General features: G+C 34.9%; 2 protein-coding genes across 2 annotated transcripts; both read right to left on the reverse strand.

Moving 5' to 3' along the window:
• Positions 1–1,948: 1,948 nt before the first annotated feature.
• LOC129313499 (protein disulfide isomerase-like 1-4) lies at positions 1,949–5,851 on the reverse strand. The gene is made up of 12 exons (XM_054956684.1): positions 5,179–5,851; positions 4,744–4,873; positions 4,208–4,373; positions 3,999–4,117; positions 3,808–3,888; positions 3,571–3,657; positions 3,366–3,440; positions 3,134–3,202; positions 2,909–2,989; positions 2,667–2,801; positions 2,516–2,572; positions 1,949–2,386 (listed from the first exon to the last, which is right to left on the reverse strand). The coding sequence occupies exons 1-12, from the start codon at positions 5,736–5,738 to the stop codon at positions 2,222–2,224; spliced, it is 1,725 nt and encodes a 574-aa protein (XP_054812659.1). The 5' UTR covers positions 5,739–5,851; the 3' UTR covers positions 1,949–2,221.
• A 7,046-nt stretch (positions 5,852–12,897) lies between these two features.
• LOC129314286 (aquaporin PIP2-7-like) lies at positions 12,898–15,570 on the reverse strand. The gene is made up of 4 exons (XM_054957684.1): positions 15,147–15,570; positions 13,799–14,094; positions 13,562–13,702; positions 12,898–13,451 (listed from the first exon to the last, which is right to left on the reverse strand). The coding sequence occupies exons 1-4, from the start codon at positions 15,451–15,453 to the stop codon at positions 13,338–13,340; spliced, it is 858 nt and encodes a 285-aa protein (XP_054813659.1). The 5' UTR covers positions 15,454–15,570; the 3' UTR covers positions 12,898–13,337.
• Between the last annotated feature and the right edge of the window lie 871 nt (positions 15,571–16,441).

Here is a 16,441-nt window from a genome sequence, read left to right on the forward strand (position 1 = left end):
CTTCGGTTAAATTTTCGAACTGTTTGTTTTAACAACTGTGCTTAGGTTAGATGGACAAGAGTTGACTGACTTAAGTTAAACACATTCCATGCTGTAAATTTTATAGATAAAAATCTATATTAAAAAAATCTTTAATTGACTATGCTCAAATCTAGACTAATGATAGCAGCTGTCAAGTATCATCAAGTACTTGTATAAAAACATAAATTAGCCATACATATTCGAATTTATATATTTTATGACATGGATGCGGATCTTTCATATATCTCATGGAATCTAAAAAATCGTGAATGCTAAAGTATACTTTTGTTTAAAATTTTGATATCAATAGTCATGATATTGACTATGACCGTGAGAATCCCAGATTTAAATGGCTTTTTCCCCCTTCAATAACGGGCAAGATCTTGGCATCCCATTCATTATTTTATCTTCTATTTCTCTTTTTTATGTGGGCAGAAAAAGAAAATATCATATTATATTTTATTTGAACTCGTTATCATTATCAATAAGTTTATGGCAGAGAAGAAATATCCATAACTGAGAAGGGGAGGAGGAGGAGGATTTTGAATACCAAAAACTGGAGAAAGGGAAATGTTTCAAGGATCAACAAGTAAGTCAACAGGGTTGAGTTTTGGAAGATAAGGGTCAAGCTTTGCAATTGCTTTATAATTTGCGGGAGAAGTTTTGTTTTTGCTTGTTGCCCTTGTTGACAAATGGAAGATCGGAAAAATTAATGTTTATTGCTGTCATGATTTCATATATTGAAAATGGGATATTAAGGGCCTGTTTATTTAAAAAAAAAATAAAAAATTTTAAAAATTTATTTGGATAAGTATTTTTCATTTAATTATTTTTAAAACTTTTTTTATTTTTTGTTTTCAAAAATAAAAAATAGAAAAATTTCAAATTGTTTTCATTTTATTTTTCTTGTTTTAAAATACATTACATTTTATTATTAAAAATTATAATTATCTTAATCAATTTTTATTATTAATTATCATCATTAACTGACTATAATCACTACTATCAGTAAATTTTTTAATTATAAAATTTTTTTAATTAATAAAACCAAACAAATTTTTATTTTGTTTTGTTTTGAAAAATAATTTTTAAAATTGTATTACAAAATAATTTTTGAAAATAAACAAATGAGAACAGAAACCAAACAGACCCAAATTCGTGATTTAGGTGGTGATTTGGGATAAACAAGTTTTTAGATTAAGAATTTTGGTGAGAGGAGGGCAGAGGCCAAGCCCTCCACATGGCAAGAGGAGACAAAAGAAACCCATGATTGAATTTATCTCAGCTCACTAAGCACAAGAATACATCAAAACACCACAATATTAAAATTAAAATGAAGATTTTAATAACATAATAAATTAATATTTAAATTCTTGCTATAAAATACAACTGCCTTTAATATTCTATCGTGTCTAGAATAAAATTATTTCAAATAAAAACATACTAATGAACAATTAAAAGAAGTAAAGATTTTGACCCATTGCAGGGATTTATTGTCAGTTATGGTCAATTTATATGGGAGGGGGACCTGGTGGCAGATTTCTCAGCTTTCTTTCTCAATCCCGTTCTCACATCTTTTTTTGGGCCATTCGTTTTCACATCATTCAAGCTGGTTGTTTTGTCATATTCCCAAACCTAATGATTGTCCATGGCTTAGAACATCCGTTCATTTTGAAGAGTCAAAAATTATCCTTTTTGCTTAAAAGTGTGACGCTACTCCATGAATACATGGGTAAAGAATAATTTAATAAAATTTTGTTGACTGAGGATATTAATTTGAGAAAAAAAATGAGTAAAAAATGAAATTTTTGAGATTAAAATTAAAATAATAAATCAGAGAAAGAAAAAACGAAAATAAAAGTAATAATATAATAAGTTAAAAAAAAAAAACACACATATCGTCGGCCTTTTTTTTATGCTACTCAAATTAGTTAAAAGTCCAATATGATTTTTATACATTGGGTGGTTTAAGAAAAACAGGAAAAAAAAGTTAGTAAATGCTTTGAAGTAGGCATCTGTTCAAGGAAAGAGGCAAAGTGTAGATAACATGGCCTCTATTTTCTCCAGCTTCCCGACCCCATTCTTCATATTTTATAGTGGAACAGGGGGGTACTGGACTTGGATTCTACGCCGGCAGTAATCGGTTCACTCATGCTTAAACTCAAAACACCATTCCCCAAATAAAATACTGATTAAATCCTCATAATTCATCCTTCACATCGTTACTGCTACTGTGACTCTCCTTAACATCAGAACTAGTTGATTTGGCAGTTGTCGTCGGTTTCTGGAGCTTGAATGGGATTGAAGCATGCTTCTTTAGGAACTTGTAAAAGGCTACCACTGTACGATCTGTATCCACGGTAATCTGCTCACAACGATGAACCCACATAAATAATCATCATTCAATGATAAAAGCCTATGCATTCATATATATATATATATATATAATATATTCCCACACTGAAGGAAATACATTGATTTAAGATACACATACAGGGTCAAAACTCTTGTTTCCGGCTGGGAAGAAGAGAATGGTGGGGAATCCATCAGTCTGACAGAGATAACATAAATAAACGCGCATTAGCTTATTAACAAGCCATAGCAGATTCAGTGTGCTAGCTGCATCATGCCAAATTTCGAGTTACCTTTGCCCTGGGATGCTCATTTGTTGTTCCGTCCATCTTGGCTATGACAAGAGACTCAATGCCACGCAGATGTTTTGCTAGCTTATTGTATGTTGGCTCAAGAGCTTGGCAATGACCACACCATGGCGCATAAATCTAGGTTTTTTTTTCAAATTTAAAAAACAATCATTTACATCAACCTGGACAAGGTGCAGACTGCAGAGGCGAGTATTACTTAGCAACAATAAGTGTCAGAATTGTACCTCAAGAAGAACATCCTTAGACTCATCCAACACAATCTCGTCAAAGTTATCCCCAACCACTATTTTCACATCCCCATCGTTCTGTCGTCAAGTCAAGGAAGATGTAACCAGTTAGTCCATGGAAAGGTTGGCCTCTCAATCATTCCAAAATTTGCAATAATAATATTATATGACAATGCAAAAGGGTTGCAAATTTGATGGAAGGGAAAAAAGGTAAGGGCCTACATTTTCAGGAACTGGATCTGACTTGTAGAAAGGTCTTAGCTTGTCTTCAAGGAAATCATCCCCAAATGCCTGGAACAAGACAAGGATCGTCCACTGGTTTTAGTCACAATCCTATTTCCACGGAGTACATAAACATAGAATAGAGCATCCATGCATACTTCACACTATGATACACAATGTCAGCGTCAACATCCAGCATGGGTGGGGTAGGACAATGAAGAGAGAGAGGTACCTTAATTTTGTCAACAGTCACTTCTCCATCAAGCACAAATTTCTTTCCATCATCATTTCCAGTGTATGCAAGTACCTGAATAGGAGATTTCAAGTGATTAAATTTACTCCCAAACAATCAAAGGATATCATCTGTCATAATACTCATGTCAACTTAAATGAATTTTTGAGGAAACAGAATATAGAAGGGGAGAGAAAAATAATACTTTTGGAGCATTCCCACTGATGCCAAAGAATTCTGAAACTGGCTTTCCAACATCTTCATTATCCAGTTCCACATGTACAAAGATCAGCTGCAATAGATAATTTTATGTTTTCCACATGAGCTTTTAAGTATTCGCAGCTATTATTTTTTTATTTCCTCTAACCTTATGGACAAATTTGCAAATTCAGAAAAAGAGTGCTTTACAGAATCTTAAAAGGCTAGCCTTAAGAAAATATACCTTTCCCTTGAAAAATTTTGCTGCTTCTTGGAATACTGGGAGTAGCTTCCCTGAATCATTTGAAGTAACAAAGAGCAACAGCTAAAGAAAGAGTTTCACACACATAAAAATGTCAGAAGATCACTTTGTCATCATCGACAAATAAATAACATTTCTTCCTTGAACGACAATACATTATATTCATCAATCACCTGTTTCTTGATTGGGTTGTCAAAAACTGATTGGGCACTTTCTCTTGTAAAAGTTGTGACCAAAGGAAGTTTGTTTGAGAACACAAATTCTGCTATTGCAGATTTTATGAATTGGCCATCTGCAGAGACATGATGAATATATATCAAATTTTCTTGCAAAAACACCAGATCTTCAGCCAAAAGAGATAAGAACAAGAAGGTAAACAAACCAAAATGGTTCAATTTCTCCTCCTCTTTCTTGAGCAGGACCAAAGCAGGACGTTTGACATTTGCGTCAATATGGAAAAGCTTTGCCACTTCAGGATTAACGGTTTGATAAAAATTGACATCATCCTCAAGTCGGGATGCAGAAGCCAGCTCCTCACTCTCAGGACCCTGCATAATTTGATAGGATAAAATAAGCCAAGACAACTGACAAATTCAAAGATTTCAATTCTCAAACCTACCAATTCAATCCAAGTAATCGACCAAAGCAGAGTTGACTACTTATACAAGTTTGTCAGTTCAAATAGAAATTCACTGGCTGAGTATGTAATTCAACATTGTGATAACATTTCTTCATGAAATGACGAACCATCTTGAGAGATTGCATTGTGCTAACAAAAATATATCGTTTCATAATTGGTTCTGATAGCATGCTTCAGAGCCGTGTTGACACGTTTTAAACGCGACACAAAATCAAAAAAAAAAAAAATAGAAGATCCGAAGACAAATGCAACTCTACTCAAGAAATCCGAATACTTACCGCTATAGAGTTGAGGAAGCCCAAAACAACTTTGTTTTCCGAGGTCAATATGCGCTCGGCATCCTCCAATGTAGTTATATTGGAAACACCGGGTCCTATCTTCTTCTTAATCCAGGTCACTATAGCATCTCTACATCGTCATAAGAAATTTAGGTCCAGTAAAATGATCGTAAGACTAGGAGGCACTCAATATTTCAAAATTATGCAAATTTACGACGTAAGTTATATCTCCACTTGTTTGCGCAGAGGAAATGAATGAAGTTTCATCTTTTCACGATTTGTTGGCTATAAATTTAAATAAAAGGCTCCTTTAAAAAAAAAAAAAAATCCGCTCTTCCCTCCCAGTCCAAACGATGCTCAAGAATCAGACAGACCCAAAGGACGACAATCGTCGAAACAAAAATAGCTTAACCTTAGTCAAATCATCGCACTTACTTGGTCCTCTGGCCATTGTAAGGCTTGTGAACCCCATCGACAAAGAAGTAGACTGTGGGGAATCCCTGAATTTCGTACTCCTGGGCTAATTCATTCTCCTCCGTGGCATCCACCTTCGCCAAAATCACATTCTCGCCCTTCAACTCGGTGGCGGCGGCAGCATACTCTGGAGCCAGAGCCTGGCAGTGACCACACCAGGGTGCGTAAAATTCCACCATCACAAACTGATTTTTGTTCACAACATCACTGAAATTACTCTCCTTCAATACAACAACATCTTTGTCATCCAGCTCGGGTTCTTTGTATGCCTCCGAATCGACGTCCGACTCGTCGAAGCCGGAGAAGTCCTCAAAATCGTCTTCGCCGACGGAACCATCGTCGAAAATATCCGGATCTGGGTAATGATGGTGGGAGGCAGAGCTATCATCAGCTTCTTCGAGAAAGCTGAGATCTTCATCGTCGTTGTCGTTTTCAACGCTCTTGCATAAAGTGAGAGAGAAGGAGGACAGGAGGAGAAGAGTAGCGAGGGAAAGAAAAACGACGAGTTGCCGGCGTAGCATTCTGGAAGTGTTGAAGCTTCTTCGCGCGGGAGTAAGATCTCTGTTTCTCGGCAAACGGCCCAGCTTTCTATGGGGAGAGGTGTCCCCATTTTCCTCCTTTTCCTTTCCCTGGATCAAAATTTTTCAACAATTTAAATTCAATTTTTAATAAAATTATTATTTTAATTTTACATTTTTACATATTTTTTATGTAAAATTAAATTAATAATGTTTTCAAAACCTAAATTTAAATAGTTAAAATTTTGATCTAAAAATGAAGAAAGAAAACAGAGAGAAGAGAAAGAACGACTTCCGCCGACCGAGTGAGAAGAAAATCTAAGCAAGAAAACTTCCCACTTCCTCAAACGACGCCATTCGTTGCCGTTTAAATGCCTAGCCACTTCAGTAGCCCGAGGTTTTTTATTTTCTGGAATTCGTCCTGCCAACATTTCCATCTTTATAATAACATTTAGCGACGGGAAAAAAAAAAAAAACCTCAATATGCACTAATATGAGAATATCAAAAGGATAAAAAAGTAAAATTGTAAAGTTGACAAGAAGAAAGGGAGTTTTTCCAAATCCTTGCGGCTGAAGTCAAGGCAATCAGATTCAAGAATGCTTTTCAAATTTTGCGCCTGAAAGCAAGAGTCAGGTCCAAGAATGCTTTTACAAATGAATACCCGTCCTTCACAGACTATGACTGTAGCCTATTCGTACAATAGCAATAATGACCAGATCAAATTATCAATGATTGCAAAGGGAAAAAATCATAGTACTAATGAAAGTGATATTATTATAACAAGCCGAGGTTACTTGAAGAGATCACTCCCAAGAGTGACCACACCAATCTCCTCACCGTTGTAAGAAAGTAAAGCACTAGATTCTCTTTGAATCTGCTCCAGCGCTCGTACAATCTGTCCCATTTATGGTCTTGTGAAACTCCCGCTTAAACACATCGCCGCCAACTTCTTCATCTTCTTTGCAGCTAGTTGTTCGTGACTTCCTAGTGTTGTGTGTCCATAAACTCCTCCAAAACTCCATGGCTGTTTTTAAGCTTCAAAAACCAAGGACATGCAACAGGTCACAGTTCATATTTGTCCATTGAATGTTGAACTTAGAAGTTGGAAGTGTGTTTCAATACCTGAAATACCAGATTATCCAGCGAGTTTGAGAGGCTTCTGTCATGCACTTCTCGTCCCCTAATCAATTCGAGTAAGAAGACCCCATTACTTTTCTCTGAGAAATCCTCGACAGATTCAACCTTTAGAAAACAAGATCCATCGAGCTCAAATCACTGAGGAGAAAGACGGAAAACAAAAGCACATTCCTTCAAGGAAGAGGTGATTGCTCTGTACTCTAGGTCACGAAAGCAGTCTGTGTTTGAGAATCAGACAGCAGGATCAGAGTTTAGCAGATTGCAGAGTCCATAATCAGAAACCTTGGCAGTGAAACTTTCATCCACAAGAACATTGCTAGTTCTGAAATTTGTGTGTACCAAAGGAGGAACCAAACATAATGTTTTGCAAAATTATTAAATTTTGGGCTTTTTGGGGGGAAAAAACACAAATTTATCGTGTTTAAACGTTGTTACAGCCCGAGAGGAGTTTTATTCAGCATTTGTCAAATTTTAATAACATTTAATGATTGTTTTATTGTTGCAACCTTCACAACTCCTTAGTGTTCAAAACATAGTGACTTTATGGATTATTATTTCATTAAAAGCTGATACTTAATTGGTGTTGAAAAGTCATTCATATAGCTACACCTACATACATGCACACATCCATACATATATATATTTATAGCCTAAGGTGTCAAGTGTGTCTAGGTCCAGTGCCAGACTCATAAGTTTTTGAGTCTATTTTTTCCTCCATCACTATACTATTATGCGTTGCTTGAGTATTATTCCACTAATCTTTATTGTTGTGTCTTTGTTTGTTTTTTTAAGAAGAGTCTGCTTAATTTTAGGGACTACTACACTATTAATCCGACATAACGAAATAGCTTTTAAGGACAATATTTTCAGACATGATTCAAACTATAATTTTAAATGCTAGTGTCAACAGTATCCTAGTTATATAAGTGAGTACACTACATATCCCACTGAATTAGCTTTTTGGAGAGAGAATAATAATTTCATGACCTAAATTTGTTTAATCTATAAACTTTTCTAGTGAGCCACCTGTGACAGCGGCATCAAGGATTGGTAGAGGGAACTATTATGTCCTACATCAAAGAGATTTGAAAAAGATATTGATTATATAAGCAGGCGCAATACACTTCATTAAGTTAGTTTTTTAGAAGGAGAGTAATGGTCCCTTGGCATATTGCTCTTCAATTACACTTGCTTTATGGAATTTAATTCTGTTAGCACAACTGCATGAGTTTATTGTCCATGACGTAAAAATTTTAAGTCCCTCCAATGAGTTGGCTCTATGTCAAAATATATATATATATATATATATCCTTTCCACATTTCTTAGCTGTATAGATTCAAACTTCATGCATGAAGCATGATCTAAGAAATGGTACAAAGGTGGGTCACCATGTGTGTGGCTGTCCAAGGAAGGAGAGAACCTCAACGAGCTGTAGTTAGGGAAGGTTTGTAACTTGCAAGCCCCGTCGTAGTGTGTAGTTGTTTTTCTGATTGAGCAATTCAAGCGTCAAGCACGTGTTCCAAAGCAAAGCTGGTAAAAAGTAACATTTTTTGGACCGGGTTTTAGTTAAAGTATGTGGTATCCTTTCATTGTTTTTTGGTCCCTTTGTTCTCTAAAATTTTCCATTTTTTAAACATTCATTTCTAATTTGAGTCTCCTGAAATGGTATGCCAAACACACAGGTAAGCGAAAGATTTGAAGTGGTGCTGTCAAATTATGAATAGAATATGCATGATGAGGTAGTTTGGAGGGCGACGGCAATGAAATGAGCAACCGAAGGCAATGAGAAGCTCGGGGGAACATTGCTTGGAATTTGGTTAGCCTGTCCTGATTTTGTGATGGTCCTCGGTTTCATGTGCTCGAAGAAAAATGTGTTCCTAGAGAAGTCTCAGCCCATGGATTCCAAGTCCTAGGATTGATCAGTTGGTTATGAAAAAGACAGAAAATTGCTAGCTTTTATAATAATTTCCGGAGCAAAAAGTGTTTCCTCGTGATGCTTTACTTTATTGATCCTTAGCCATATGGATATACCTTTAAGGGGAAGAATATGCGGCTAAACCTCAACTTTTTCTTCTTCCTTCGTCATCTTTAATTTCTCTCTGCATTGGCCTCGGTAGCTCTAATTTCATTTTAATTTGATTTTTTTTAAATGCATGGGCATATATGTTTTAAAAAAATTCAAAATAAGAACTCAGCATCTACTGAAAAAAAATAATAATAAGAAATCATTTAAAATAATTTAAATATATATAAAGGAAGTCATGGAAGACACTCATCATAAAAATGAAATAGATAACTTTAGACTTTGTTAAAAAAAGTAGAAAAAAATTTAAGAAAATATTTTTAAAAATTATTAATTAAGATTTTTTAATTAATAATATTTTTAAAAATTTGATAATTAAATAAAAAAATATAATGATATTACGTAATCTATACAGTAGATGTCATCTAAGTGAGATAAAGTTTTTCATTGTTGTTGATTTTTTGGGATTATTTCTTGGGGGGAAAGAAATTGATACTGGTAGAATCGGACGTCATTTTCACTATATTTTTTAAATAGTAAAATCAATTATCATCGCCTACTTCCCATATTTCTTTATATAAAAAAGATCCATCTTTGCTTCCGAGGATTAGTACTCCGATGTATTCAGACGATAGAGCTCTCAAACGTTTTTTTTTTTTTTTAATAAATGGTTTCTTAAATTGTCGTCAACTCCCGTTTAGATTTAGACCTTATTTATATTGCACACTTATAGTTTGCATTTTGCAAGGAAACTTGTGAGAACCGACAACTACTTTTTCATCGTTATAAATTATTTTTATTAATCTCATTGATATCAATATAAAAAAATATAATAAATAAAAGTAATATCATATTATTTTTTTTATAAGAAGATAATTTAAAAAGTATTTTTTAAATATTAACTAAAAAGTTGTACCTTAACTGAGATCAAATAAACCTTTTAAAATATAATTTATAAATCGAGCCGAAAGAAGTTTATATTAAAAACCAAGATCATCAGTCATCATCGATATCTTTAGTAATTAATATATTAATATAAATATCTTTAAATCTTGTGAATGAATTTTATATCTTCAAAATCTTCGTTATGACATTTTTACCTACTAGTATTGTTGTTTTTGTTGTTTATATGTCATATATGTGTATATTATATATTATACGTTTTTATTCCTATTTCAATCTTCTATCTATCTATTTACAAAACAAATGTTCAATAGTGGTTGTATCAAGACTTAATGATGATTATATTTTCTGTTTAGAATAATAATTTTTTTCCATAGGAATTTGGGACAAAAAAAGGCTTCTAATTTATTCTTCAAAATTTCAATATTGGTTTTATCCAGACTTAAGGATGACTACATTTTTTATCATAATAACAATTTTTTTGGCACAGAAATTTGGAAAAAAAAATTCAACAAATCTTCAAATGTGTAACACAAAGGTCACCCCCCCCCCCAAAAAAATTCCTATGCAATGACGGTGGGGGCATATCTCTAATAGGTCACCCCCCCCCCCAAAAAAAATTCCTATGCAATGACGGTGGGGGCATATCTCTAATATTAGCAATAGTAACATTTTGCAATATAGTTAATTAGAATAAATAAGAATTAAGTAGAATTTAATTTAGATTATCATGGGATTAAAAATTAGGGTTTAAAATTGAATTTGGAAAAAAATACAATTTCTAGACTGCTATAGCCCACGGTTAAAACCTTCAATAATCTCTATCAACTATTGTCAAACTTCTCTAGAAAAAATTGTATCCTCTATTTATCACTACTCGCAACTAAAACCTTTAATAATCTCGAGTGCTTGTGGTTGAAAATTGACACAGGAACTCTTTTAAATGAGCTCAATCGCAAACGGTCAAAATTATAATAAGCACAACCACCCACAGTCAAACTGTCAAATTTGCATTTTAAATTGGTAAAAAACACAAAAAAACAAAAGGAAGAGAGAAAACAAAGAGGAGAGTTTGGGCTCTGCTATGGCATAGAAGATTCGACCATTTGAGGATTATTGGAACTAGGAATCACAAGAGATAAGTTCCTAATACATTCTTCTCCATTCAAGCTTCATTTTAAGTTAAGGTTTCTATCTTTCTCCCTTGATTTCAGTTTTTAATGATGTTTCTGACCTTCGGTTGGTTATAGCCAAATGTAAAATGAAGTTGTTAGAAGTATTTTTTGCTTCCATAACTCATGGTCAATTATGTGTAGCTATCTTAAGGGTGAAGAACATTGACGGACTCAAGATATTGATTCATGATTCTGAAAGCATCCTCAAGACAACTACCGTTAATGTAGCATATCGAAAACTTTTCCAAAACATTGATTTCAAACATCCTTAGTCATGTTATATTACTTACTTTCATTCACTAACACTTACAACGGTAAGGTGGAAGCTAATAATAGAGGGTGAGATTTTGTTGATGTCTTCATTGGCATGTCTAAACCAATCTTCGAGAACCTTGTAATTCTTGTAATACTACCATTTTATATTGAACAAACATATTATTATGATAAAATAAATTATGATAGAGTTGATACTTGATAGTTATTACAATGCAGTCATTCTAGGTTTTTTTGAAAGAAAATCTTTTCATTATATAATTTTTTAATACAGAATTTATTATTTCTTAATGTCCGAGGATCACACGGGATTTCTTTCTAGTTGAAGAGAGAGATTATTTTTTAAAAAAAATATTTAGTTTATTAAAAACTAAATGGATTAGGTTAATCATGATTGAAAAAGTATATTATAAACAGCTGGAGCATTGTACCTAATATGGCATCCAAGAAAAAGAGCGGAAGGAGACATGGACATAAATTAAAATTAAGATAAGGTGGTCATCACACTGATTCTTATGAATTTACGAATTATGGGCCCCCTGAATAAATCAACCCCCAAGGCATCTTGGGGCGAAAAAAGGACGATACCCAGGCATTTCATTGTAAACAAATGCTGTTGTAATTAAAAACGTTGAAAGACTAAATTATTAGTAATAATTCTATAAAAAATCAATCCCTTACAATATGATAAGTCAAGATTTAAATCCTTGCTGTTAAATGTACTCAATGTTTAATATTCAATCATAGTTCAAATAAAATTATTTTAACAAAAAGACTTGTGCATAACCCAAAAAAAAATATTTAAGCAGTTTTAAAAAAAATTAAAAGTCGATGACTTGCATAAAATTATTCAAGTTTTTTTTTAAAATAATTATAACCCCCTCATAATGCTAACGCTTTTTTCTATTACATGCTAAAGTAAATATATAACATCTAGTTAGTGTTTATCGTGCTCACTCAAGATTTTATACGAAAATATTGAAGCATAAATTATATTCAATAAATGGACAAATCAATCCTCATGTCACGTCCATGAACCACCACCACAAAAGCCAACTCACAATATGTTAATCAAGATAAAGTGGGGGGCTTTTGAGAGCACTGAACATTGGTTTAAGAATAGGGTACCAATTAATCCATCCCATCGCAATCCATTCTGCAATATTATATTTATAATCATTCGCCCTAAGATAAGGATCCTACCAGAAAGCCCACCAAACAACATCTTTCTGAATCAACACTCTGCCTACAGTGAATTAAGCAAGAGACTCTATGCGCATCCTCCGGTTTCGAAGATTCAAGAAACTGGTAGTTGTGCTCTGCGCTTCAAGATTGATGTTTATTTAAACAGCGAAGTCTATCTTGAAAGGATGTCTATTTACCTTGTCATTATTAATTAGTTGATGGATAACGACACTTACCTAATCCTCGAGTAATCAAGGCATTAATAACCAAAAAAAAAAAATTGAAACATCAATTCAAGCTTGCGTCTAATGCTATCTCAAGGATTCTCAAGTGTGCTTAATTCTCTTACATACAGCCGCTTAAACATTCACCTTTATGCATACATATATTATCACGTTTAACGAAGCAATCTCAGTCCCAAGATTAAGGATCAAAATAAACATATTTCTGGTGAAAAGATCAGTAAAAACATAAATCTGCGGGTTTTTTTTTTCAATGATGGGTGGAAACTAAGAACAGAGGAATACATCACTTATGATAAGCGAGGAAGCGGAGTGGTGAAGATGAAGAATGATGACAAGCAAACACATGGACAATGCACAGAAACAAAAGAAGACAAAAGGGATACAAAATACACCCTTGGACTCCATAGGCAATATGATATGCTTTATCTACAATTCATATGGCCCTCTGGTTTCTGGCTGTTTTTCTCTCTAAACCCTCCCAAGCAAGAAAGGAATTTCAAAGGGAAAAAATGCCAAATATCAAAGGGACCCTCAGAAGACATACCACCTAGCAGTGGCACTACGCCATATGAAATTGTTATTCTATTGGGAAACACCATACCCATTATATCCCTTTCTTCCACAAACCATGCATACAACACACAGCTGATCAGCTCAACTTAATTGTTGCTCCTGAAGGATCCAAGAGCTTTAATGGCGGCAGCTCTCAGAATATACTGATGGTACACTGCAGCCGCGAAGGCTCCAATTGCCGGGCCAACCCAGAAAATCCACTGAAATCAAAGGCATCAATTAACATCAGATATTTATATAAATTAAATGTAATTTGTTATAATATTGTTCTGGTTAAAATGAAAAGTGATGGATCGGTAGAAAGACTAACTTGATCATCCCAGACTTTGTCCTCGTTATAGATTACAGCAGCTCCGAAACTCCTTGCAGGGTTGATACCGGTGCCGGTGACCGGAATTGTAGCCAAGTGAACCATGAAGACGGCGAATCCAATGGGAAGCGGAGCCAAAACCTTTCATCAGATTACCAAGAATAAAAGTAAAAAACCAGCCACCTCTAACAAGAACATATATATAGGGAAGAAATGAAAAGAAAGGAGGGGGCATACAGGAACATGCGAGTCACGGGCGTTGCGTTTGGGATCGGTGGCGGAGAAGACGGTGTAGACGAGGACGAAGGTGCCGATGATCTCGGCGCCCAAGGCGGTGCCCTTACTGTAGCCGGTCTGGACGAAATTGGCGCCGCCGCCGTACCTGTCGTAATAGGCTTTTTGGAAGCCCTTGGCGAGTCCGGTGCCGCAGATAGCCCCGGCGCACTGTGCTACCATATACAACAACGCTCTTATCAGCGACACCTTCCGCCCCAGGAACAGCCCGAGCGTCACCGCCGGGTTTATGTGTCCTCCTGCGCTCACGTTAGACAACCCCTCAGCATTACTCGCCAAAACAAACTTTAATTTTGCTAGAATTACATTCAAACACCATTTAAAAAATTATAAATAAAAAATAATTAACACAAAATAAATTATTATTAAAATTAAAACATGACTTAATTTTTTAAAATCAAACTCATCCATTTTTACTGTAAATAATTTATTTGAGTGATCTAATTTTTCCTCTAATTTCACCCCCCAAGTTTTTGTCTAAACCATATCTCATCCAGAGATAAAAATAATAATAATATTCACACCACCTAGGTAGAAAACGCAGGGTTCTTTATAAAGTAAATCAAGTTATTTAAAGAACTACTTCAATACTTCAATTACAAGTATACAAGTTTTTTTTTCATAAATATAAAATATCTGATTTATTACCCATATTCCTCGAGTTTCAAGGAAACCCTCTAAACCCCGCAGCTCAATTTACAAGCTCGCAATGGCATGCTAGCGAAAAGCTAAAATATACGATGGCAAATATTTCGGATGAAATAATTACACTTACTTAAATTTTAAAGTTTTTATTTATTACGACTATATTTGAATGTCGAATATATTTCAAACCCAAATTCCAATAACTTGTAGTAGAAATATTTATCAACCGGTCTTAAAATAAAAATTTAGACATAAATATATTATTTAAAAAAAAGATGTGTATAAGATTTTTCTTATCTTTCTGTATTGCTTGTTGAGGGATTGAGGGATTTAAATCTTTAAAATTGATACCCGTAAATTTTGGTAAAACTTTTATTTATTTTTACCCTTCTATTACTTTTTATAAAATATAAAATTTTCTATTTCTTTTTCTTTTTTTGAAAGGCAAACTTCACAACAACTTAGCGAGCAAAGGACTGAAGGAGAGTTAAAAATGAAAGTGCAAAGGTGGTGGTTGTGTGATACACTGAAATTAGAAAGTATAAACTTTGTTTCAGAAAACAGAATTCAGAGAAGCTTCTGCATCACTGCATGGATGTGAGAATTATTGTCGGTGGAGAAGTAAGAAGAGGACATGTATACGTACCAGAGATACCGGCGGTGCAGTAAACGAGGATGAAGATCATGCCACCGAAGGCCCAGGCGATGCCCAAGATGCCGACGCCGCTGCAGTCGGTGCCACCCTTACCGGTGTCCGTCTCGCTGTTGTGCCCAATGATCGTCAACACCGTTACGTACAGGAAAAGCAGCGTCGCCACGAACTCCGCTATCAACGCCCTGTAAAACGACCACTTCCCCAGTTCCTCCGCATCGATCAGCGGAGCTGGCGGCGGCTCATGGTAGTCCTTCGCCGAGAACTCTCCTTGCTCCACCACCTCCACATCCTTCGTCATGATCTCTTCTTAGCTTGCTTTCTTTCTTGCTTTCTCACCACCACTTCCTTATGCTGTGTGTGTGCAGAGAGAGACAGAGAGGCAGAGAGAGAGAGAGAGACACTGTTAGTTGCGGGCTGATAGGCGAATAGAGAAGGGTATTTAAGGAACGAGGGAAAGAGTGAGGTTATTGTAAATTATTTAAATAATTAAAAACCCTAATTTTGTAATCATGTGCCCGTGTATTTTCTTGTGATTAAATTTTGCCGCCCTTATTAGCTCGATTTCGCTTGCACTGGCCCACTAATTGCCTCTCCAGCGGCTCTTGATCATTTTATAAAGTTCCCCTCAGCATCTCTTTTTCCTCCTTCGATTTCTCTCCGTAATTTTTTTTTATAATTATTCAAGATTAGGTTTTTAATTACATGGCCCAGTATGACCTATAAAGCTTCGAATCATTCAACGACTACATATGGCTGGCTGGGGACCCATCGTGACAATTTTAATATACATAATATGGAAGTAGCAGGTAACCAAGCAATGCAACGTTCTATACATGTATTTGCTTTTGTCCTGCCTGTCTCACCCTCTTTCTTATTTTGAGTTGGCCCAGAAATTTCTGTCATCAGCTTTATTGTTGAAACCAAACAAAAAAACAGAGGGGGGGGGAATTAATTGAGTTTGTCATGTATATGTAAAAATATTGACTTAGTAATGGTGGTGCAATTGTAGAGGCGAGAAGTTAATTATTTAATTAGTGGCAGAGAAATACATTGGCATAAAGTAATGGAGGTAGATTAAGAAATGTTATCCTGAAATATTGTTAAAAACTGGGATGGCGATGATGAAATTGGGAAACATAAAACGAAAGTGAATAGAATAAGAGGAAAGGTAGTTGTCATTATTGGCGGGTGACGAGGGCATGGCAGAGGAACTTATCTGGAAGCGTCTAGTGTGTGGGATCAAATGGGTTTTGAACACGTGGGATTTTGGATAATTCCCACCACGA

This window comes from Prosopis cineraria, unplaced genomic scaffold, assembly GCF_029017545.1.
Source record: "Prosopis cineraria cultivar Desert tree isolate PC_DT_omini unplaced genomic scaffold, ASM2901754v1 PC6, whole genome shotgun sequence".
Classification (NCBI taxonomy): Eukaryota; Viridiplantae; Streptophyta; class Magnoliopsida; order Fabales; family Fabaceae; genus Prosopis; species Prosopis cineraria.